Source organism: Neltuma alba, unplaced genomic scaffold (assembly GCF_004799145.2).
Source record: "Neltuma alba isolate B1F8T4 unplaced genomic scaffold, ASM479914v2 tig00011705_pilon, whole genome shotgun sequence".
In the NCBI taxonomy this organism is placed as follows: domain Eukaryota; kingdom Viridiplantae; phylum Streptophyta; class Magnoliopsida; order Fabales; family Fabaceae; genus Neltuma; species Neltuma alba.
The window spans coordinates 613,800-639,528 of NW_021636342.1; the positions used below are offsets into that span (position 1 = coordinate 613,800).

Here is a 25,729-nt window from a genome sequence, read left to right on the forward strand (position 1 = left end):
CTTATATAAAATTAAAGAAGCAAATATATACTTCAACCAAAAATTTATTAAACGTAAGGTTGTTACTTCCTACTGTTGCTAGAAGATATAAAAGAGGGCGTGAGTTTTAAAACAAACGTTAATGTGACAATTTTTTTTTTTTGGGGGGCCAACAAAACTTTAATCCTATTTCAAAGGGTTAAAACGCTTTCGCCGAACTCAATCAAGCACTCTGTTCAATGCAAGGAACAAAGGAAAGATAAAGGAAACAAATATGCATCAACATGAAAAAAGTTGGAAAAATGACCAAAAAAACTGTCAAAATAAAAAACATTGTAAATAAAGACTCATGACATATGGGGGTTTAATAACAATAATATAGATTTTGATGGTAATTTTTGTGAACTGGTTTTTATGTACAATTTTTTTTTATTTTGATGCTCTTTTTTTTGTGATTTTTTTAATAATATCATCATTTTCCACCGTCTCAGATAAACTAAATAAAAGTATAGAACTCTGGAATGTGCTCGGAAAACTCGATATATTATACCTGCATGATGCATGTACGATCTGTAGTTTCCAATAATAATGGGAAATGGACAAAATTACGATCAGAGTAAACAGTGAAATTTATTCCAAAACATGACCATGTGAGCTTCTGAACGTTACTAATAATAACAACAAAAAAGTCCTCCTCCCTCTAATTTCTAACCACTTTTCATTCCCAGTTTTCCAGTTAAGCACGCTCTTCTCCTCACTATCAAGTACTAACGTTACAATTTCCACGTAAATCCCCTTTTCCGGCCCCTTAATCACTATTCACCTGCATCTCAACACGTGGCGCCATCCCTCACGTTGAGATCACATCATTATGCTGCGCCTGATGAGTACCGTACCCCCTTTCCCTCTGATTTCACTGTTCACAAACGTTAACATCCCTGTGCACAAAACGGTCGAGTTGTGTGGGGCCACGTGACGGATTACTATTGAACTACTCTAATAACCAATAATAATAATAATCCCCATGTGGTGGGTCCCCAATTCTCTCCCCCTCCTTTCTCCTTCTGCGCCTCTTCCCTGACGTGAACCCTAAACACTACCTCCATTACTTTGTTCATCGCCCTCTCCCCAAGTTGCGTTCATTGTGGTCCCCATCATTCTCTGTCCTCTGGTTTCTGTCGCTGCCACAATGTGGGTCCCCCGGCCTCGTTCCGCTCAATGCCTCCATAAATAAAATGAGCACTACTTTCGCATTTGTTCTCGCACACACACATCCACTTCGCTAGTCCCGGGCAGAAATTATAGCGCGAAAGTTTCCGCATTCTCTCGTCTTCAACCCTCACGTGCTCTGTTCCTGCCGCCACAACCAGAGCATGAAGCCCCTCATTGTCTCCACCATCTTCTTCCTCATTTCGCTTCACTCTTTTGCAGGTAATGCCCTGTCGAATCTTCGCCATTTGCATTGTGCTTGATGGAGTTTTGTTCATTTTGTTTGGTTTCTCTTCTTTTAGACAATGCTAAGGAGCTTGTTGGTTTTTTTTGTTTTCCCTTCCTACAGATGCTGGCTCAATAGGGGTGAACTATGGTCGTGTGGCGAACAATCTTCCGTCGGCGTTGAAGGTGGTTCAGCTGATGAAGTCTCAGGGAATAGAGCGCACGAAGGTATACGACACCGATCCTGCCGTTCTCAAAGCATTGTCCGGTTCCGGTATCAAGGTCACTGTAGATCTGCCGAACGAGCAGCTCGTCCAGGCAGCGAAAAAGCCCGCATTTGCTTACGCATGGGTCCAGAGGAACGTCGCCGCTTACCACCCTCACACGCAGATCGAAGCCATTGCCGTCGGAAACGAAGTCTTCGTGGATCCACATCACACCACTAACTACCTCGTACCCGCCATGAAAAACATTCAGCAAGCTCTCGTCAAGTACAATCTTCACTCCGATATCAAGGTTTCTTCCCCCATTGCTCTCAGTGCTCTGGGAAACTCGTACCCTGCTTCAGCTGGATCATTCCGACCCGAACTCATCGAACCCGTTTTCAAGCCACTTTTGGCTTTTCTCCGCCAAACAGGGTCGTATCTAATGGTTAACGTGTACCCATTTTTCGCTTACGAGTCTAACGCTGACGTTATCTCTTTAGACTACGCATTGTTCAGGAACAACCCTGGTGTGGTGGATCCCGGTAATGGGTTGAAGTACTACAACCTCTTCGACGCTCAAATCGACGCCGTTTTTGCCGCTCTGTCTGCTCTGAAATATGATGACCTTAAGGTCGTTGTCACCGAAACGGGATGGCCCTCCAAGGGAGACAATAATGAGGTGGGTGCCAGCGTAGAGAACGCCGCTGCTTACAACGGCAATCTCGTCCGTAAGATACTCACCGGCGGTGGAACCCCCCTGAGACCCAAAGCAGATCTCACCGTTTATTTGTTCGCCATGTTCAATGAGAACCAGAAGCCGGGCCCCACGTCGGAGAGGAATTTCGGTTTGTTCTACCCCGATCAGAAGAAGGTCTACGATATTCCCTTAACCGTGGAAGGTCTTCGGCACTACCACGGTCAACCGTCTTCGTCGTCGTCGTCTCCAGCTCCGGCAGGCGGTCACCAGCAAACATCGCCGTCCCCCGCTCCTCCTGTCAACGGCGGAGGAGGGGTGTCCAAGAGCACAACGGCGACGTCGTGGTGTGTGGCAAATCCGAATGCCGGGAAAGAGAAGTTGCAGGTGGCTCTAGATTATGCCTGTGGCGAGGGGGGTGCTGATTGCCGCCAGATCCAGCCAGGTTCCACGTGTTTCGATCCCAACACCCTCGAGGCACACGCGTCGTACGCTTTCAACAGTTACTATCAAATAAAGGCACGCGCGGGGGGCAGCTGCTACTTTGGAGGAGCGGCGTACGTGGTCACGCAACAGCCTAGTAAGTACCCTAGCAAAACCCTGCTTTTAACCTCTGGCATAATAGTATATCTCGGTAGATTCTGATCAGGCTTAGAATAGAAAAGCGGAACACTCAAATGCTAACGTGAGCCGAGGGTGGTGATTGACATAGGGTTTAATAAGTCCGCGACAGGTCAGTCGAAACGTCAAAAAGGCACGTGACAGGGTTGACAGTGAGGGAATCTTTTGCAATGACGTGTCGCGACTTTATTGGGTAGAGTGTAACTTTATTTTTTGTGGCATGATCATTAGGTCCTTATACAACATCGGTAGATGAAGATGTCTTTACTGCAACTTTTGTGTTACCGTGGGTAAATTTAATAATACAGCGTTTAGTGGAATACGGCAACATGAATACATAAATTTGTGAAATTTACTAGGACTGTTTCCGCCCGGCCAACGGTAAAATTTAAATACTAATACTGTACTGAACCAACTATTAAAATGAGGACAATGGAATTGGTGAAATTTGGTGACCTGACAGGTCTTAAGGTCAAAAAGATTGAGCTGTCCGTCACTCAAGTGTCATTCACATAGGATTCCAAAAATGACCTTTGGTGAAGGAAAAGACCAACTTGATTTCCCCGTTGTGTTTACAAGTTGTTCTCGGATTTCCATAATTTTTGTACTGACAAGTGTGCAATTTATTTGGGCTTGCTTGCTGCAGAGTATGGAACCTGTGAGTTTCCAGCATGATGCCACTGAAGATGAATTGAAGAGAACTGACATCCAATATATAAAGAATATACAATGACACATTTGGGCTGATTTTGCTGTGTAAAAAGGGAAGGCGGTGAATGAGCAGAAAGGGTTAGGATGGGGAAAAGCAGTGCGAGATATTTATTACAGTGTGGCTGTCTGATGATTTAATTTTTTGGGGTTTCGGAATGTATTAATAATGACGATGCTATATTTGGTGGGGGTTAGGTAGTGTATTAACTTGGAGGAGACCTCATTTGCATGTAGCTGGAACTTCACTCTGTTGTACTAGTATATATATATGTTGAGTTGGCTGTTCGTTCACCCTAATTAGTTTAAACTACTATCATGTTTTTTGTTTATAGCAGATTGTGTTCAACGTTCTTGTTCTTCCACTCTGCACAAAACAACTGGACTTCTCGCATGTTAGATAGAAATAAACATAACATACATACACAGCAGATTTTCTGATAGACAGGTAGGATTAAACTGTGATTTTCTACTTATTGAGGATCTTTTATGATACTAGCCTGGAAGGTGCAATGCTTTAGTGAAAGCAACTGGGAAATTCAACCAAAACTGGCTATGGTTCCGTTCAGTGTCACTTGAAAACGAGAAATCCAAAGAAGGATTGAAGTGGGAGACAAGGTTGGAGGTTGAATGGAATGTGTTGGTACTTACTGTGGCTCTCTTTTTAAAGCAGGGAGATGCTCTGCAACTATAATCTTCCTTCTTTTTACTCAAAAGTATGCTTATGATGGGGATTCAGATCATTTCAGTATCTATAGTACTGTTTTTCTTAGCATCAAAAGGTTTATTATTTTAAATAAATCTTGTTACCCTAGGGAATCATGGTCGATGTGATTTTAACAAGAATAGATAAAGTATAAAAGAGTACGGAGGAGAATGAAGGTAAGAATCCAATGAAAAATATGACCTAAGTGGGGGCATCCTATCAATAGGGGATATGACTACAGATTGCAGAATCCAATTTTTTATCTTTTCAACAAATGCAGCTTCAGCATGCAATAATGCACTTTCATACCATACCCACTAACTTTTTATTTATTTCCTTTCCACATTGATGGGTGTAAATGACCCATATCTCATTATTCATTTATAATTTACATCTCCTACTTGTATCAACTTGTTCTTATTTTATGCTCGCAAAAAAAAAAATTGTTCTTTTTATTTTCACTTCCTCACTTGCCTCAAGGAATCTCCATTCATTTCATCATTTCTTTTTATTTATTTTGTGCTGGTCTTATACATCGTTTTGAATAGAAAAAAACGAAAGTATTTCATGTTGAGTGAAAACTCCTAGATTTGGGGTTCTATTGGATTTTGAAAAGATGCATAGAAAACTATAAAAGTGTTTTCAAAGAGTATTTTTTCACATATTTATTTCGTATACTGTAAAATTATTTTTCAGACTATAATTTCGTTTCCTTTCACACGCCCTTTTACTCTGTAATATTATTCTTGAAACATTGACTTCATGGGTTTTTAATAAATTCATAAGAGAACAGGTTATTTAATTTTTAAGCATACTTAAACTATTTGATGTAAATAATTAAAATATTTTTTCATTTTCTTATTTATATAACGGAAAAGCAATTATTGAATGACCCTATGACAAAGAAATGGTAACTAAGTACAGCAAATCAAATATACTTATAAACTAAAAGATTTCTATCTGATTGAAATTATCACTATTCTTTTAAACAACACGATTGAACTTTTAATATTAAAAATAAAATTTAATTTAATTTTTCTCATATATTTATCTATTTTCAGACTGGTTCCAAAATTCTAGAAATGGCTTCCGCAAACCTAGCTAGTAGATAAGGGAGACAGAAAAACAAGTTATTGTAAAAAGGTAACCGCAAGCCACTCTCCCATCCCACGTCAAAGGGCCAGTTTTACGCTTTAAACTATTAGTGCGCCCTCCCCTTTTATTCTCATTAATCATTAAATAAATATAATAAATTACTTTTTTGGCTAACAAATACAATAAATAAATTGAGCTTGCCTTTGAGTATTTGGGTAAAATCAAAATTATAGTTTTAAAAATATTTTTATGATAGACGAAGAAACATGTGAAGAAATTCATTTCAATTTATAAAAAAATATTTTTGAAAAGTGTTTTTGAAATTATCCAAACACTTTAGTTGAAGGCATGTGGCAAAAGCGCAGCACAGGATCGCACAAAAATTATTTATAATAATTATATATTATTTTCGCCAATAATCTAACCTATTTATTATTTTATGCCATCTTCTGAGACGTGATTGGGATGGTAATAAATATATTTTATATTTTATGTACTTTTTGATTCACACTTTTTTCTTTTGCATCAACTTTACTTTGTTCACATTAGGTATTGCTTAATTTATGCTTTAATCCGACCACTATTTTCAACCAATCACACATAAAAAAGCTATTTTTGTTCATCAAAATATTAACGCAGACCTTTGATAATGCATACCTTTTTTATGTTGGCCGAATTTGATAATACATATGTCAAGCATCGATAATTATTAAACAACTTGAAAAGTGGAGGACTTGTGACTCTTACGTAAGAGCCATTTTTATCTTCTAAAGGCCTTCCACTTTCTAACTAACAATTAGCATTAATCATATTAAAGTCTGGTTACGTAATTCATATTTATTTCTCTTTTTGAATGAATGTTCAAATGATATGGTAAATATATAGTGTCAACTGGTACACATGTTAGTGTCAATAAACATTGGGTTAAGGTAGATTTAGCATCCTAAATTATTTTTTGGATGAGTCCAGCACTATAAAATATTTTTTGGTATATTTAGCACTGCAAAGCTTTTTTTTTTTTGGGTATGTCCAGCACCAAAAAATGGCACGAAGGCAAAAAAATTATTTTTAGGGTGTTGTAAGAACTTAAAAAAATATTTCAAAGCGTCAGATGTATTACAAAATATTTTGATATACTAGATACATGTGAAAAAATATTTTGGGATGAAACTTATCATTGTCGTAATGAGCTCGAGACATAAAATTTTTATTAAACAATAATCCAAGCATTATTATTTAATTAAAAAATTGAATAGTAATCAATAAATATATAAAACTAAATATATTAACTCTCTCCCTACATAAAGCTTTATTCATCAGCACCTTCCATTATCCATTTCAATGTCCATGAATAAAATAAAAGCACGATGTTATTTTTTAAAAAAAAAAATCTTTTAGTCTTTCAAACTCAATACTTCAACTTTTGACTTATTCATGACTTCGTTTCTTAGCTTTTCACTTTTTATATTATTATCCTTGCATCTGCAACTCACTCTTAACTCATCCTATGTGGCTGCCAACTCAGCTCCCATGTGGATTTTAAATTAAATAAAATTAAAACAAAAGAAGGTGGTGTGGGAAAGAGTGAGGGCGGTGAAAATGAACGAGATGTGGCTGAGGTGTGATTGTTGGTGTTACGTGGTGGCGACACCAACCCAGGTCGAGGAGACGTTGCTCCAGTTCAGAGAGCCGGTATATGAAGCGGTTGGTTGGGCGGTAGACAAGCAATTTGAGTCAAGCACCGGGAGTGGTGCCGGTGCCGGTGCCGGCGCCGGAATGTGGTGGCTCTTTTTGCTTGAAGGATTCTGTGGTCGAGTTGGAGATGAATTCAGTCACTCCTTTCTTATCAAATACCCATGCCCGTTCACCGAACTCTCCAGAAACTCAGTAGAAATATGGCTCCGTCATGTTACTTCGCTTTAGCACTCTCTCTAGCGGTCTCTCCACCAGTGGCCGTCAAAGAATGGTTCGCCAAGGACGGAGTATGCGCCCCTTAGGATAAGATGATCATGGTAGCGGCTTTTGGCAGCAATTGAGCCGGGAGCTTTTCCTTTCTCTATGAGCTGACTCGCCATATTTAGCAATGTGAGGGTCAAGGATGGATGAAGTCCTGCTTTGGGCAACCTGGAGCTTTTCATAGAGCTTGGATACACATTCATGGATTGAACACCCCATATCTCCTCCGCACCTCCTTCTATTGTTTAAACTTTATTAAAAAAATCCACATGGAAGCTGAGTTAGCAGCCACATAAGATGAGTTAGGAGTGAGTTGCAGATGACAAGGATAATAATATAAAAAGTGAAAAGTTAAGGAATTAAGTTATACACGAGTCAAAAGTTGAGAAACTAAATAGAAATAAACATGAGATACATACAAAAACAGTATAGGTAGGATTAAACTGTGACTTTCTACTTACTAAGCAGCTTTAATATTACTAAGCTGAAAGGCACAGTGCTTTGGTGAAAGCAGGTGAGAAATTCAACCAAATTGGCTATGGTTCAGATCAGTTCAGTGTCACTTGAAAATGAGAAATCCAATAAAGGATTGAAGTGGGAGACAAGGTTGGAGGTTGTATGGAATGTGTTGGCACTCCATGTGGCTTTCTCTTTACTCGTTATTCTTAAAAAAAAAAAAGAAAAATTAGAAATAAGTTAAGATGACACGGATCAACCTTTTTTCTTAAACCAAAGATCTTACTATTTTCCAAGTAATTGGAGTTACATATATTTTTCATTTCATTAAGAATATGCTCTGCAACTACAATCTTCCTTCCTTTTGAGATGGGTTACTCAAAAGGATGCTTATGATGATGATTCAGATAATTTCAGTACCTATAGTACTGTTTTTCTTAGTATCTTGGCCTTATCAGATGAAAAGGTCTAATATTTTAAATAAATCTTGTTACTGAAACATGTTAGCAGTGATTATAACCAGAATGGATAAAGTATAAAAGATTATGGAGAATAATGAAGGTAAGAATCCAATGAAAATGTGAGAGAGTGGGGTCATCCTATCAATAGGGATGACTCCAGATTGCAGAATCCAGTTTTTTTATCTTTTCACCAAATGCAGCTTCAACATGTGACAGTGCACTTTCATACCATACCCCATTACCCACTGCCTCCTTTTACATTGATGAGTGACATATTCCCACCACTCTAAGTGGCCCAGTCTCATTATTCATTCATAATTTACATGTCCTCATCACTCTTTTCGTTATATAATGTAGGTCACTTTTGAAAAAATAACTTGGTCTAGAATATAAATCACTTAAAAAGTTACTAGTGCTTATTTTTTTTGTCTTAAATATAAGACCTATTTTTTAATGTAAATTGCACTATAAAATGGGCTTTGTATTTAGGACCGGAGGAGTATTTATTAATTTTGTCTCCGCGATTAATGCTTAGATATAATTTTGTGTTTTTTTTTCTTCTTCACAATCTTATTTAATATGAGTAAATTTGAAAAAAAAAAATTTTGAACATGTTTAGGTTAATTATTATTTTTTGATATTGATAAATTAGTTAAATTGGCTTATATTTTAATTCTTCCCTCCAAATCATCTTATCTTCATTTCCCCACTTGCCTCAATTCCTCTCCATTCATTTCATCATTTCTTTTTATTTATTTTGTTGGTCTTTTATATCATTTTTTCAAAAAAAAAAAAAATTTCACGCTGGCTAAAAACTCCTAGACTTGGGGTTTTATTGGATTTTGAAAAGATGTATACAATCAACTTTGTAATCTATAATCTTAAAGCATTGGACTTCATGGGTTTTTGATAAATTCATAAAAGAAAAGGTTATTTAAAAAAAAATTTTTTTGCCAACGAACAGGTTATTTAACTTTTAAGCATACTTAATTTTCATTTTCTTATTTATGTAATGGTGAACAATTATAGAAGGACCCCATGACAAAGAAATGGTAAGTACGTCAATCAAATCAAATAGAAAACTAAAAGACTTCTATGTGATTGAAATGATCTCTGGTCTTTTAAGCAACAACCCGATCTTAACCCTGACACTAAATTTTAATTTTTCTCACATATTTATTTATTTTTACATTAGTTCCAAAATACAATTTTCTCTAGAAATGGTTTCCTCAAACCTAGCTAGTAGATAAGGGGGACAGAAAAACAAGCTATTGCAAAAAAGTAACCACAAAATTCTCCAAGCCATTCTCTCATGTCAAAAAGGGCCAATTTTACGTGTTAAAGCTAGAAGTGTGCCCTCCCTTTTTCTTTTCATTAATCATTAAATAAATATAATAAATCGTTGGGAAAAATAAATATAATTAAATAAATATTTTGCCAACAAATACAATAAATAAATTGAGTTTACCCTTTTCATTTTAGTTGAAGCCATGTGGCAAAAAGAGCCATACAGGAACCCACAAAGATTAGTTATATTTTTTTTCCCCGCCCAAAGACAAAGATTAGTTATATTAATTATATACTAGCACTATTTTTGCAGATAATCTAACCTGTTTGTTATTTTGTGCCATCTTGTGAACTGCGTTGCGAACATGTTTGGGATGGCATTAATAAATATATTTGATGTACTTTTTTATTCGCACTTTTTTCGTTTGCATCAAATTTACTTTGTTCACATCAGGTAGTGCTTAATTTAACGCTTCAATCCGACCACTATTTTCAACCAACCACACATCAAAAAAAAAAAAAAAAGAAGAAGCTATTTTGGTTCATCAAAGTATTAACATAGACCTTTAATAATATATATGTCAAGCATCGATATTTATTAAACAGCTTGGAAAGTGGAGGACTTGTGAGTCTTACGTAAGAGCCATTTTTATCTTGTAAAGGTCTTCCACTTTCTAACTAAAAACTGGTATCAATCATATTAAAGTCTAGTTACATAATGCATATTTATTTGTCCTTTTTAATAAAAGTTCAAATAATATGATAAATATGTAGTGCTAGCAGGTACACATGTTGGTGTCAATAAGCATTCTTTGAGGTATGAGATTTATTTTGGTCCTAACGAACTCTTGGGACGTAAAATGTTTATTCAAAGATAATCCATGAGTTAGTATTTAATTAACATATTGAATAATAATTAATAACTATATAAAACTAAATATATAAAATTCGCCTCAAATAAAGCTTTATTCATCAGAACTTTCCATTATCCAATTCAATCTTCATAAATAAAATAAAATCATTATGTTATTTCAAGAATAATTATTTCATATGTTACATAAGAGGCTAGAGATTGCCAGTGATCTTATAACCCAGTGACATTGGTATGAATACTCCCATATGGTTGGGTAGTCACGGATTCGTTTATTATTATTATTATTTGTTTTTTTTTTTTGGCCATGTACATGTATCATCTTAGTTATCTTGTTTAAGACACTATTTGACACTAAATATGCATACTATTTCATTAGGAATTCGAATTCGTTATATTGTGGGCTTTTTTAATCCAGACACGACAAACAGTAAAAAAATTTACTCAAATGCTATAAGATCAAAAATATTTACCCAGATACTACACTTAAAATCGTTCAGACGATGAACGAGTTTAAATTTGTACAGAAGTCGTTCAGGCCAAGAACGACTTTAGTGGGACCCACATCACAACATAATGAAAGTTGTTCTTGGTCTGAACAATTTCAATGGGACCCACATCACAAAATGAAAGTTGTTCTTGGTCTGAACAACTTCAGTGGGACCCACTATATACATTGTCTTACACTCCACTAAATTAAAATTAGCACAAATTAGACTGAAGAATACTCAAACTTTATTGAAACATGGAATAGATGGTCACATGCTGTTGTTGATGCTCCTCTAGCACTTGGTGAACTTGATCGAACATCTGAATACATGCAATGGTATTGAGACATACAAGACGATGGGTCCAACGTATTAGTAGTGATACTGGCTATGGGGTGAGGTTTTTTTTTAGTTTTTTCTTATCAATATCATCATTTTCTTTTATACAAAATTTTTTTCAAACCTAATGTTTTATCTATTTCAAGCTGACATAGCAATACTAAAAGTTTGAGTATTCTTCAGTCCAATTTGTGCTAATTTTAATTTAGTGGAGTGTAAGATAATATATATAGTGGGTCCCACTGAAGTTGTTTAGATCAAGAACAACTTTCGTTTTGTGATGTGGGTCCCACTGAAATTGTTCAGACCAAGAACAACTTTCATTATTTTGTGATGTGGGTCCCACTAAAGTTGTTCTTGGCCTGAACGACTTCTGTACAAATTTAAACTCGTTCATTGTCTGAACGATTTTAAGTGTAGTATCTGGGTAAATATTTTTGATCTTATAGCATCTGAGTAAATTTTTTTACTGTTTGTCATGTCTGGATAAAAAAGCCTATATTGTGAGGACCTTTCTTTTCGCTGGACTTTATAATCTTAGACATTTAGTTCCTGCTCAGCTAATTTTTTTTCATTCTTTTCTTTTGAAAAAAACAGGGGCCGGAGATCAAATTCCTCCGGACTGCCTCTTGCCCAGTGCCCAATATCCAAGGAGAACACTGCAGACAGGAGAGAAACCCAGCCCAGCGAATCCGAATGGGCTTATCAATTTAAATCTCTAGTAGTGAAATTTAAATTCGGTGACGAGGGGCAGAAAAGAAATACAAGGGAGTCTATCTCCGTCACTCTCCATATAACCTCTTCCTCCCCACAATTTTTTAGCAAAAGATTTCTATCCGTTATCTAAAATTACTTTAAAGATATTATTTATATTTAAATAAGCATAAGAAACCACCAAATATATAAGAAAAATCCAAAAAAAAAAAATACATATTGAATGTTAATATCCCAAATTAGAAATTCTTACATGTGTTATTATTTGCTTATCAAGCGTAGCCAATAGCTATTAAAGTATAGGAAACAAGACTCATTTGGAATTTTGAAATTCAAGTGATATTTTTTTGTGAAATTTTCCCAAGTGCGTGTGTGTAAACACTCCACCTACTTTCAAGTCTGCATTATTTGTAGCTCAGTTCATTATAGACAATCAGAAAAGGGCGCACTTAAAAGGAACATCTGAACAACTGCTGTATCCAAAGAAACTGAACAAGTATCAACATTTGGGATATAGGTTTCCATATATACATCACAAACCAAAAGCATTATCATATCAGAAAAGCAAGCTTCCCCAAGCCGCCATGAAGGCAAACCCGCCAAATGGAGCCAATCTTGCATATTTCCTGTCTTCATAAAATGCCGTAGTGTAACACCTAAAAATGTTCAACATATACTTTAAACATCTTCAATGGCACATTCAAAGTGAACATGCAATATTTACTTACTTTTCTTTTTCTTTTTTAAATAAAAATCTTTTAGCAGAAAAGTTGGAAAGCAATTTCGTCAACCAGCTAGAAGGCAGTCCTATTTGTCAAGCAGTGGATAAGCACACCAATGAAATCCCTTCAGCCGCATCACAGAAAGTTTCAAATACATACAAGATATTTTTTCTTAAAAGAAGAGACTGAAGTAAAGTTTCCAAGTGGTTTGACAAAAAAGGTATCTTTGACGACTTCAATTTACCTCCTACTAAAAGGAAATGAGTTAGATTATAATAAACTTAGCTGAAATTATCCTTAAGATGATATCAGAGCCTTCATAGATATGGATCCCAGAGTACCATCTTTGTCATGTCCATTGTCTTGAGTAAAATTAAATTTTGGCAAAATTTATGGTGAACTTTTGTTTCACATTTCAAGCCAAAGGGCTTTTATTTGGCATGGCGTTGCTAAAGATTGATAAAGTCATTCATAGAACATTAACCACATTACCACAACAGATTTTGTGATTAAATGATCCTATACATGTGGTTAATTAACAACCAAGTGCAACATATAACATATTTAAGAATAGGCTTGTAATTTGTTCCCAATGTCAAATTTCTAACATAATTATTTGGTCGTTCAAAATAGATATAATCCATATCTATCATAATGTCTTGGTTTCAACACCTTCACATCATATGTTTCCCCATCCCTTTCAGCGAGTTCTCCAGAAAAACCCTTGATTGATTCCAAGATTTATTAAGCTCCACACTCCGCAATGTGAATTAGTTCAATCATCCGACCCTGGTCACTAATTTTATGTTCTGCACAGCATTTGTTTCAGTTGCACTAAAGCATGGGCACCCTAATATGCCTTAAGTCCTTGATAACTTCATATTTTACTTAAACTAGGGATGTTACATTGCATGACATTACATTTATTTGTTTCTTTCCTTCATAGCTTGGGACAAATGATTTTACATGCACCCATTGCCAAGGCAAATGAAATCAGGCCATACCTCGTTGAAGGCGGCTCACAACTGAGCATAAGCTTGTGGGAGCAATTTTTTAAGGGTACAAGTTTTTTCTGAACTAACTATGAACTAAAGCATCATGCCAATTAACTAGATTCGGCCAATTATCACTCAATTAGCCAATCTGGCCGTTGCCGATTGTTCAAGGAGGTGAAGCATTCAAGAGGCCTAGCTTACAAGATTTATAATTTAACCTGGTATACTAGATCATGTGTGTACTATGGAGTTTCTTTCCCCTTGCCAGCAACACGGCAAACTCAAAAGTTGTACTTGAATGTGCCTTCAAACAAGGCAGTCTCAGGTATACACCTACGGGCATAATCTAGAGTAAAAATTTATAAACACAACGGATTGCACCATAATGCATAGTGTTTTGACTAGCTTGATGCTCGCTGAGAAGTCAACTCTAAGCATACACTCATGGAAGGGGATCATTATGTTGGAGACAAACATTTAAGGACCCAATAACTTCATGACTTTATATGCTCATCACCATACTCCAACTCTCTTCATACTTCCTCGCCCCACCCCACCATTGAAGCAACACTCTGGGTTCCTAATGTCATCAAGGACTTTAAACTTAACTCAATAATGATTCAAGTGACCAAATCAATATAACATATCAGCGACGAAGCATTTCATTGGTTGTCCCAAGATAAAGAAAAAAGGCACTTCCTTTGTTCGTCATTGTTTGCATAAGAATATGAGCTCAGTATCCGGAACGGGATAAAAAGTTGACATCATGAAATTTGTTCATATAATCAAAGCTCAAAGAACAAATCATTTCTCAGAATTACTTTGGATTTAAAAAAGAACAATACTTAACTATTAAAAAATCAGCTGGGGCTAAGAAGTATAGAACACAATACAAATACGCAGGTGAAGCAAAAGACAGCACTTACGATCCAGAGAATGCGAGAATTCCAGTTGTTAGGAGGCCTCCGAACTGCTCAAACAGAAATATTACATCAATAACCATAATGAATTTCAAAAGGGAAAAAAAAAAAGAAAAACAGCTTAAAGTAAATAACAGCAACAGCGAGAAGAAAGAATGATAATTATAATAAAAATTTGGGAACTCACAACATTGGGATATTTAGCAACAGGAGCAGCAACTAAGGCAGCGGTGTGAACCAAATGGTAAAGCGATGCAGTATGCCAGACCTTCACATTGTTCCCATTACCCAAAAACAACAGAAAGAAACAATCAATTGAAGCTTCGAGATAAAAACAGAACTCAGACGAGATAGAGCAATCAGAAAACGGGAAGAGACTTCTTTGTAAGCAGGGTTTTGGGGCTTGAAGACATGGGCGCCATAAGTGCCCAATCCAAGTGCCGCTACTCCTGTTTCAGTGAGGCAGCGAGTAAGATAGTGAACTCCAGGTTTTCTCTCAGAAAATTCGCAAATTAGAACAACAGATGCAACAAGAATGGATGTAAAGAACAAGAGAACAGAAGTTTGGTGGACCGAAGGCAGAGATTACCGGAAATCGCAGCAATTTTATGCCATACTTGAGGATCCATTTGAACCATGCTTCCACGGCCTCGTCCCCAAACGCCAAACAGCGACAGAGAAGAAAAAAATGCCGGAATGCCTTCAGTTTTACGGTTGACTCAAGCATATAATGGACATTCTAAAAATTTACGGAACCGAATCTCCTCGCTGCATCATCTTGTGCCGGAATATTCCAGCAAGACATTTCATCAATACACACTATGAATTTATCATAATTTTAAAATTTTAAAATTTATGAATTTATATAAATAATCATCATTATTACACATTATTTTTCGAACTCAATCCACTACAAAATAAATATAAAATGTGTTCAGTTGTTTTAAATTCAACTAATCAGCATAACATATGAAATAAAATTTGATAATGACAAATATGTCCAATATATGTCAAATAAGAATGGAAATATTAAATTATTTTACTTGTTCATGTCAAACAACCTCCAAAACATACAGTGTAGCGGTCAACTTTTGTCTTGTTTCAGTTTCACTAATTGAGAACTTTTCTTTTTGTTTACAACTAATTGAGAACTTTAAGCAGCTGTAAGGAAAATTTCATTCAATAGTCAATACAAAGCTTATGATGTTCATTGAGAACTTTTCTTTTTGTTTACAACTAATTGAGAACTTTAAGTAGCTGTAAGGAAAACTTCATTCAATACAAAGCTTATGATGTTCTTCATAGGTATATAATAAAATTCCAAGTTGTTTTTTTGGTACAATATAAAGTTCCCTGTTGAGGAGGGCAGGAGGCTTTGCCGGCGTTCATAGAAAAGCCCAAATGTTGTCTTTTTTGTTTTTGAAAAAATAAAAGCACAAGCCCAACATGCATTTCCATACTATATCTTGACTAAAAGAAATAATACTACCAGCCCTGTCCACTCCCCTGAGGAGAAGAATATAAGTTCAAATATTGAGAAGTACATTTGTTAGGATGGATTCAACCTTAATACTTTCAGTTTGACATAGATTAGTCTCAAACCCAAAGTGACTTGATAATACTCTGAGTTGTATTAAAAAAAAGAAAGAAATAATACTATTGCTTAGATCTAACCAAAGGAGTTAGTCCCTCACAACTTGGTGAACTAAGATTTAGATTTCCACTGAGAAAGGTAATCATATTTAGTTCCTGATAGTGCCTTGAATAGGATTACCTCCAATGAGAAAATATCTATACATAGCAAAAAATAAAAAATAAAATAAAAAATTCTATTACTCGCATGAGTTGGGTCTAATAAAAAAGCTAATTAGGGGTGTTCAACATTGGCCCGTCCCGGTCAACCCATTTCGGTCTCGGCCTTATTGGGACGAGATGGGCCCGTCCCGAAATTTTTCAGAACAAGACAAACCAGGACAGGACAAAAAAGGGACTGGGACGGGACGAGGTCGTCCCGTCCCAGTCCCTTTTATTTTTTAAAATTATTTTCTTATTTATATAATATCATTTTTTATTTTTTTAAAAATTTGAGACTATTGTATAGAACTATGAACCTATTTATTTAGAGTTTTTATATTTGTTGATGATTTAAGACTATTGATTATTAGAATTTTCAACAAGGTTTTATTGTGTTCAAAGCTTTTATTAAAGTTTTTAATGACTATTATATGTAATATGTTTTGCTTTTGTTTAAGGGTGCCCAAAGAAATAAAAAAAACAAAAAAAATGTTTTTACAAGGGCTAAGCTAAAAAACTACAATTAGGAAAAAAAAAATCAGATTTTATAGTGCCCAATAACTCAAAAAATTAAAAAATAAATAAATCGGGACGTCCCGATCCCATCCTGTCCCGACCGGGACCGGAACAATACCAGGACAGAATGGGACATGGGACAACTTACTGTTTATCTGGACGGAACTAGGACGAGCCTGTCCCAGTCTCGATCCGTCTCGTGAATAGCCCTAAAGCTAATATCTCATAATGTGATGAACTAAATTTTGAATTCCTATTATGAGATATATCCAAATTTTTGGGTTATTAGAATTTTTTTTAAAAAAAAACTCATTTGGACTAGTTTTCTATTGGGTCACTCTTCGGCCAACTTTGGATGTTTCAAACAAGACATATGGCTGGCTATTAAACATAAGACAGTTAGCTATGAACGCAAGCACCGAATTCTAAAACACAACTTGTATACTAAAAATAGGCTTCTCCTACTCAATCTAAGAATTTTGAGAAGCAACCTTAATAGGGAATTCATGAATAACATAAATACCATTTATACTAAAATAGGCTTCTCCTGCTCCATTTATTATCTGAAGAGTTTTTAGAAGCATAGACATTAACAAAGGAATTCATCATGAACAACGTAAAAACCACTTATGCTAAGCTAGGGTCCTCCTTCTTTCTTCCCTTGGTTGATTCAGCTGTTCAATCTAAGAGCTTTGAGAAGCAGCAGAATTGACAGGAAATTCATGAATGTCATCAGTCCATGGATTCTTCAAGGAACCTGAATCAATATTGTCCAATGCGACCCACACTGCGCTATTACACTTAAATCCTGACCCAAATGCTAATTGCCAGATTTTGTCACCTTTCGTGATTCTTCCTTTGGCTTCGCAATAGGCCAACTCATACCATACAGAACTTGAAGATGTATTCCCAAACCTGTACAAAGTCATCCTTGAAGGTTCTATGTCCCAATCTTCAAGCTCAAGACTCTTCTGCTTGTATCTAACACTGCATTTCCTCCAGCATGAATACAAAAGTGCTCAAAGGCCAACTTGAAGTTTGGAACATAAGCTTTAATCTTCATTCTAAAAACTTTCTTCCAACAAAAGTTACTAGAAACTTGAATTTTTCTGAGACAGGAAGGACTAGTGGAGCCAGAGATGTGATACGAGACTTGAGGACTTGGCCTGCAACGTTCACGAGGTCTTTTGAGATGGCAAAACCAATGTGCTGCTGCTCATCTCTTCTTGTTGTTGGACACAGTTGTAGCTTCTGTCATGGGAAGCCATGGGGGTACGAAGAGTTTGGTACTTGGAACGATGATGATCTGAAGGAAGATTAGAGAGAAGAGAAGCAGAAACACACATGCGAAAGAGACAATTGACGAGGAGCATTGAGGGGTTGTTGCCTAGGTACAAGCTTGAGATTCCACTTTCAGTACTTAGCACCATGGCGAACGAGTTAGGACGCAACTGTTATCACATAGTATTGAAGTATATATGAGTGTAGTGTAATAATTAAACTTTCATTAGTACATCGATAAGTAGCATCAAAATTTCATGTATATGAATTGAGTTTTTGTGTTTCGCCCCCACTGTTTATAAAATTTTGAACTCGTTAAATCTAGACACACACACACACACACACACACACTCTCTCTCTCTCTCTCTCTCTCTCCCCCCCCCCTCTCCCTCTCCCCCCTCTCCTACATAAATATATATAAACATAATTAGATCTCTTAAGCTTCTTTTTTTCTGCCAGCGAATTAGATCTCTTAGCACTAGAGCATAATAAACACAAGCTTAAGATTTTTTGAGCAGGATATATTCACACGATCTGGCGGTCTCAAATCATTCGGTTTAATTATTTGTTTTTCCTTTACCGTTAATTTGACATTTTAACTTGATTTTAAAGTTTAAACCCATAGACTGACAACCGCACATAATGGAGTTTAAGAATTTTTGTTTTATCTTTAATATTTTCACTTAAAGCTCTATTATCCACACAAAGAAAAAGATTAGGGAGAAGTCCTCCATTAAAAGTTTTATTAGTAAAAAGGACTTGATAAGTTTTTATACAAGGATCATACCAATACTTAGCAAATTTTGTACACCGAGTGTTGATACTATGATTTATGTTATTCTCACCAATAAAATTTTCAATGGAAAAATTTTTCCCAATTTAATTTGACATGCTAGCTAATGTCTTAAACATATATAAGCATTTAAGATTTTAAAGTTTAAACCCATTAGACCGACGACACCCTTACATAATGGGAACCAATTTTGCACGACACCCCGACACCCTTACATAATGGGAACTAGTTTCGGTGCTCATTACTTTGATGAGCATTCTAAACTTATCAGATCTGGATTATCTATACCTGATTTAGATTGTCCGAATTTGATTTCTTTTTTAATTTTTATTTATTTAAAATAATTATTTTAATATGTAAATAATCTAAAATGGAGATAATTTATTAACTATTATTCTTTCAAAAAATAGTTTTTTTCTATTTAAAAATAATTAATTAAAAATTTTAAATCTAGACCATTCAAATCAAATATAGATTATCCAGATTTGATGAGATTAGAATGCTCATCAAGATGATGAGCATTGAAACTGATTTCTACATAATGGAGTTTAGTATATTTTATGTATTTATTATTTTCACTTAGGATCTATCACACCGCAAAAAGGAAGAGAGAAGTTAAGCCCCAATTAAAACTTTGCTTTTTATGTAATTTTAATATCTACAACTTACACATTTTTTAATATTATCTATTTATTGATAATAATATTTACACATTTAGGTTCATGCGATGGCAATTATTCTTAATTTTTGGGGAAAATAGTTTCCCCATGATGACTGAGGTCAGGCCTTAGATTTGGGAAGTATGATATATTCTTCAAGTGCATGACATATTTTTGTAAATAGATGTCTAGTTTTTCATCCCAAGAATGATTTTTTAAAAAAAAATTACACCTCTTTTTACAATTTCATGCTTTCATTGAAAAAGTTATTAACAAAAATATGAATAGTTTCACATTAATGTAACCGATAACTATGACATTAATGAATCCTACAATTCTTATCTCAACCACCGAAACTAATTATTTGAAGACACATCAGATTGTCACAAGACCCACAAACATTTAAAAGTGGTGGTCACTCCATCGGCTGCTTTCATTCTATTTTAAACCATACATTTAAAATATTGGGATCATATATTAATGCACCACAAGAACATACCATATGTGCTGACAGAATTTGGTGACAAAAATTATTGAATTGAAAATAATTTAATTTAAACTAGGATCCCCTAGCATCAACTCAAACTAGATCAGAAAACTAAATTGATTTTTCAATAACAATATGATATATGATATATGTTAATAAATGTATAATTTTCATACGTTGTCAAAAAAATGTATAATTTTCATAACTAACATCATGAGCTTTATTTTTTTAAAAAAATCATTTTTTAGTTTTATTTAAAAATAGTAAGAAAAATATAAATAAATGCAAACAAGTGCAACTGATATTGTGTTATCTTAATGATGTGAATATAGAACGTTATGACTTGACATTGATCACAAGATCGATTTTACCCCTAAAAATATACACTTTTGTGTACTCTATTAGAAGATTAATAAGAAAAAATAGAAATAATTACGTACAGCTCTAACCAATACTACTCTGTCCCTTATTATAAAATCCTTTTAACTAAATTGTGAAGTTTAAGAAAACAGTTAAAATTAGTTTAAAGCAATTAATATGTAGCAAATGCAATTTTTTTTCCAAATATACCCCTATATATAAATGGGTAAATGTGAGAGAGTAATAGTGAGATAAATGAAGAAAGAGAATGTATTAAATACATTAAATTATAGATAAAATAGGTAATAATGCATTAAATGCTCAAACAAACCCAAAAAAATCTTATAAAAAGGGACAAATCTATTTAAAAAATTAGATCTTGTAATAAGGGACGGATGTAGTAATGGATCGCATTAATTGTATGGATATACTTTTCTTTTTTTGCCAACTGTATCGATGTATGTTATTCATGTCAACTTGCCTAAATCATTTATGGTACGGATTACTTTTTTCTTTAACATTAAAAATACTTGTCCAAATTATTGATGTAGAATTCAACATATATATTGAAAGAAAATTGATCAAATAATTTAAACTATAAGCCCCCGTTATCAACTTTCAAACTAGAAAAAACTAAATTTAAAGAAAAATAAGAAGTATCATCAAAATAATTTAAAAAATACAACCCACCGACCTCCCCACCAAGTGGCTCTACTCTATGGAACTTTACTCAATTGCTTGTAAATCCAGTCCGTGGGTAGCCTTTTCTGTGAGCATCATCCCAAAGGAATACGTAAGTCCAAAGAAAGAGCACATCTCAAAGGATTAGCCTGTAGGGTGGGAGAGTCCTTAAACTTAATAACAAATCACACTTGTGAAACTCTCCATTGTAGTACTCATGTCATCGGTTTTTAAGTTTTGCGTGAAAACTTAATGTACTTAATTATGAGTTTAATTGAAGCAACATCATTAAAATTTACCCGAAGGTTCAACCAAAAAAATAAAAAATTTACCCGAAGGAGGCGTTTGGCAAAGTCAACAGCGAGAATCCCAGCACTACATCCCATGCCACTAAGGTCGTAGCACAATACATTATCTCTGAGCTTATATCGATTCACAATCCTATCACACAGGCACGGTTCAGGAGAAAAAATATTTTTCACTCAACAAAACAATATGCAGCTCCCTGACACTCCTATACTTGCGTTTCACAAAAGTCCCAGGCACGTATGATCTTTGAAACGGCTATCCAAATGTGTGCTATATGGCTGAGTTAAGAATATAGATATATTTTGTATTTTACATAAAATTTCTGTTACAACATTTTATTTATAAATATCCATGACTTATGAGTGATGCCAACTTGTTGTAAACTGACATTTATTTTTATCAATAGCAGTTGGGTCTAAGGAATTAGTCTGCTACAATATGATAAATCAAAGTTTAAATTCTTTGTAAGAGATTGAGGTGCCATCATTTAGTGTTTGACAGTACCTTAAATAGAATTGTTTCCAATAAGAAAATAGTTGTGCCTACCAAAACATATATTCTTTATAGGAGATGGAGTTGCCAACATTTAGTATCTGATAGTATATTGAACAAGATTGCCTGATCCAAGACATGTATGATACCTATAAATTCGTACATAACCTTTATCTTTATATATCCTTATATAATATAAGTTTTAGCATTCATATATCATGTTATATTTATAGTCATAAATAACACATCGGCTTCCCTATAAAACATAAAATTCACCGTGTAATTTTGTACACCATATTGTTTTGTTGAGTGAAAACTATTTTTTCTCCTGAATTAAAATGGTAAAAACATATGTAACTTTATTGAATAATAGAAAAAGAGATCCATATATAAAAGAAATACGTTTTTTCTGAACCAAAAGAGATCTATTTCTGTTTACATAAAAAGATACCACATGGAGCAATAGTCTTGGCATTTAACGGTTGTTAAAAGTGTCCATAGGGAACCTGCATGACACTAAGCGACCAATCACAATGCAAAGAAATTAGACATAATCCTAATATTTAAGATGTTGATTGCCAATTTTTTTTTATTTAAAAAAAGTATATGTGGTCCTATTTATAAGGCACTTAGAGCATGTTTCATATAGATCAAGAAAAACCTTAAATTGTATTAATTGTCCATTAAAATATAATAACTTTCTAATTTAACCCCTATTTAATATATACATCTTTTTAAAAAAATAACTATATACATTATAATAAATAAAGAATAAAATAGTACATTTGTATTAAAAATTTAATAAAGTGACTTATAAATAGGATAAAAATATTCTTCTTTTTCTATCTTATAAAGAAGATCAGAGGAGTATTTAATAAATTGGGGTAAAAAATAAAAAGCATCCAGCTTTCTGCCCCGACAGCGTCTCCCTGCTCCGGCTAAACATGTGGGGGATGTTTCTCCGCATATTGTGCAACTTGTGGAACGATGCAGAGTTATGATGGTCCAGGGTAGTTGTTGAGTTGCTGTATTTCGGCTTTGGGCCCTCTTTTCTAACCAGCTTAGATCTTATAATTTGATTTTTGCATCAGAGATACACTAATATTCTTTTCTAACCAACTTGATATTACAAAGGGTTTTAAGCAAACACCATTAACTATGGTTCAGCATTTAAACAAGGGATTAAACTAATAAATGACCCATATATGAAAGATCAAATTAAAATTCAGCTTGTCCTGAAATAGGCACTCACTTAATTCATCTTAGCAGCAACTCAACACGTATAAGAGCTAGTTTTCAGGAGAAACATTAACAGGGAATTCATGAATTTCTTCCCTCGATGGATTCTTCAATGTAGCTGCACTCTTACGCTTGAATCTCATCAATACTATGTTATGATAATAACGAAGCTCATATATGATAACTTTATGTCATTAAAATTAAGACTCCAACAACATTAAATTGAACTCAGGATAACGTAGGCAGGAGCTAACAAAGCTTATTGCTACTAGAAACGACATGAGCAATATATTCATTATGTTGATGTCGAAGGTTAATTAATTAATTAATTAAGCAGCAATGGCTCTTGAGAATTCTCTGTACGTTTGAGATTAATGGTTGTTGAACACTAGAAGTGTCATTTAAGTATAGTTGAATAAGATATTTTTTAAATTTTGAAATAGTATTTTAAACCCTGTAACTTATTATCAGTTCAAATTAATAATTCACATTTAAAGATTTACTCAAGAACTTAAATTCCTTATGTATCTTTATACAATTATTAATTAGTAATTTTTTATCAATATTTCCACTTTTTTTTTTGGTAAATATAAAACTCCAACATTATTTGTCATAGCACAACTCATCGAACAACCACATAAGCAGGACTGTAGTACATATAATCCGAACTTTCTAGTATTAGGCCACATATATATCTTAAGGGGAGTTGTTACATTGTCCTAAAGGTTTTGAGAAACAACGACATTATTATCAGGGAATTCAGGAAAATCATCCCTCCATGGATTCTTCAATGAATCGACATTATTAGCAGATAATTCATGAATTTCATCCCTCCATGGATTATTCAATGAACTTGCATCTACATTGTCCAGTGCAACCCATACTACACTGTTACACTTGAACCCGGACCCAAATGCCAATTGCCAGATCCTGTCACCTTTCTTAATTCTTCCTTTGGCTTCACAATAAGCCAATTCATACCACACTGAACTTGAAGATGTGTTCCCAAACCTATAAAGTGTCATTCTCGAAGGTTCCATGTCCCAGTCTTGAAGCTCAAGTCGCTTCTGCATTGTATCCAACACTGGCCTTGCTCCGGTGTGAATACAAAAGTGCTCAAAAGCCAACTTGAAGTTCGGAACATAAGCTTCAATCTTCATTTTAAAGACCTTCCTTCCCACAAAATTCACAAGAAACTTGAGTTTTTCTGAGACGGGAAGGACCAGTGAGGCGAGAGATGTGATGTGAGACTTGAGGACGTGACCTGCAACATTCATGAGGTCCTTTGAGATGAAGATACCAATTATTTTCTGATCATCGTCTTGTTGAAACACACAGCTGTAACTTCGTTCATCGGAAGCCATGTGGGTGCGAAGTGCGTGAGTGATTTGGTACTTTGAACGATGACGATCTGAAGGATGGTTGGATAGAAGAGATGCAGAACACCCCATGCGAAAGAGACAATTGACGACAAGCATTGGAAGGTTGTTGCCCAAGTACGCCCCTGTGTTTACAATTTCAGTGCTCAGCACCATGGCGTAGGAGTTGGGGTGTGACTGTGATAACACAATATTGAGGCGTTTGAGTTAGATAGGAGTACACACACACACACACACAAAGCCATTCTTCATTAGGTTTCATGTAGTTAATATACAAGTCACCTAACTTTGTTTTCAATCAAGGAGATCATTGTAAACTATGTTGAGATGGGTTAATCTTTTTTCTTTTTTTAAAAAATGACGAACCTGGAGGAGGCGTTTGGCAAAGTCAATAGCAAGAACTCCAGCGCTGCACCCCATGCCGCTAAGATCGTAGCATAAGACGTTGTGTCTGAGTTTATATCGATTCACAATCATGTCACAGAGAGATGGTGTGGGGCAAAACGTACTACTATTCACAACAAGGATTCCTATCTCATTTGACTGGACCCATGTTTTCTCCAGAAGTTCATCAATAGCTCCAAAGAGCAGAGTCTCTGTCTCCTTCCATGCCTCAACCAGACATAATTTTGGTGGGTTCTCCATTAGAGCTTGAGGGAGGTATGTCTGAGGTCCCAAACCAGACTTGTCTATAAATTTCTCCATTTGTTTCACATTCTCCTCTGAGAAAACTCCAACCCTCTTTATTGCTTCCACTAGCATATTCTTGGTGATAGCACAAGAATCGTCTGGTTTGTAGCAAGCAAAGTCTACTAAGTATACTTTACTTGGTTGTCTCTTCAAGTGATGAAAAATGGCCAGGGTTAGGAGGAATAATGCAGAGAAGCAAAAGAGAACTGCTAGTGATGGTTTGAATTCATGATGAAGACAAGCAGAAGCTAAGCCTGCTACTAAGAAAGACATAAGCACTAGGTTCATCATGGTGGCGACAAAGCTACAGGCAATGACTTTGTTTGGTTGAACCTTATGTAGGCAAACAAATAAGATGAATGAATATTAATATTAATATTACTATTAATATAAAAAG

The 25,729-nt window shown here is 35.0% G+C and overlaps 3 protein-coding genes and 1 pseudogene across 3 annotated transcripts; 1 reads left to right on the top strand and 3 right to left on the bottom strand.

Moving 5' to 3' along the window:
• The first annotated feature begins 1,251 nt into the window (after nt 1-1,251).
• Nucleotides 1,252-3,955, top strand: LOC114717002 (glucan endo-1,3-beta-glucosidase 12). Its single transcript, XM_028902082.1, has 3 exons — nt 1,252-1,410; nt 1,538-2,893; nt 3,581-3,955. The coding sequence occupies exons 1-3, from the start codon at nt 1,353-1,355 to the stop codon at nt 3,607-3,609; spliced, it is 1,443 nt and encodes a 480-aa protein (XP_028757915.1). The 5' UTR covers nt 1,252-1,352; the 3' UTR covers nt 3,610-3,955.
• An 8,448-nt stretch (nt 3,956-12,403) lies between these two features.
• On the bottom strand, nt 12,404-15,309 carry LOC114717001 (transmembrane protein 256 homolog). Its single transcript, XM_028902081.1, has 5 exons — nt 15,242-15,309; nt 15,031-15,101; nt 14,840-14,920; nt 14,659-14,702; nt 12,404-12,671 (listed from the first exon to the last, which is right to left on the bottom strand). Exons 1-5 carry the CDS (start codon nt 15,288-15,290, stop codon nt 12,572-12,574), a joined length of 345 nt encoding a protein of 114 aa, XP_028757914.1. The 5' UTR covers nt 15,291-15,309; the 3' UTR covers nt 12,404-12,571.
• Nucleotides 15,310-15,792: 483 nt separating this feature from the next.
• LOC114717033 (3-ketoacyl-CoA synthase 2-like) lies at nt 15,793-22,118 on the bottom strand (annotated as a pseudogene).
• Nucleotides 22,119-23,107: 989 nt separating this feature from the next.
• LOC114717065 (3-ketoacyl-CoA synthase 2) lies at nt 23,108-25,630 on the bottom strand. Its single transcript, XM_028902149.1, has 3 exons — nt 25,009-25,630; nt 24,018-24,819; nt 23,108-23,339 (listed from the first exon to the last, which is right to left on the bottom strand). The coding sequence occupies exons 1-3, from the start codon at nt 25,621-25,623 to the stop codon at nt 23,314-23,316; spliced, it is 1,443 nt and encodes a 480-aa protein (XP_028757982.1). The 5' UTR covers nt 25,624-25,630; the 3' UTR covers nt 23,108-23,313.
• Between the last annotated feature and the right edge of the window lie 99 nt (nt 25,631-25,729).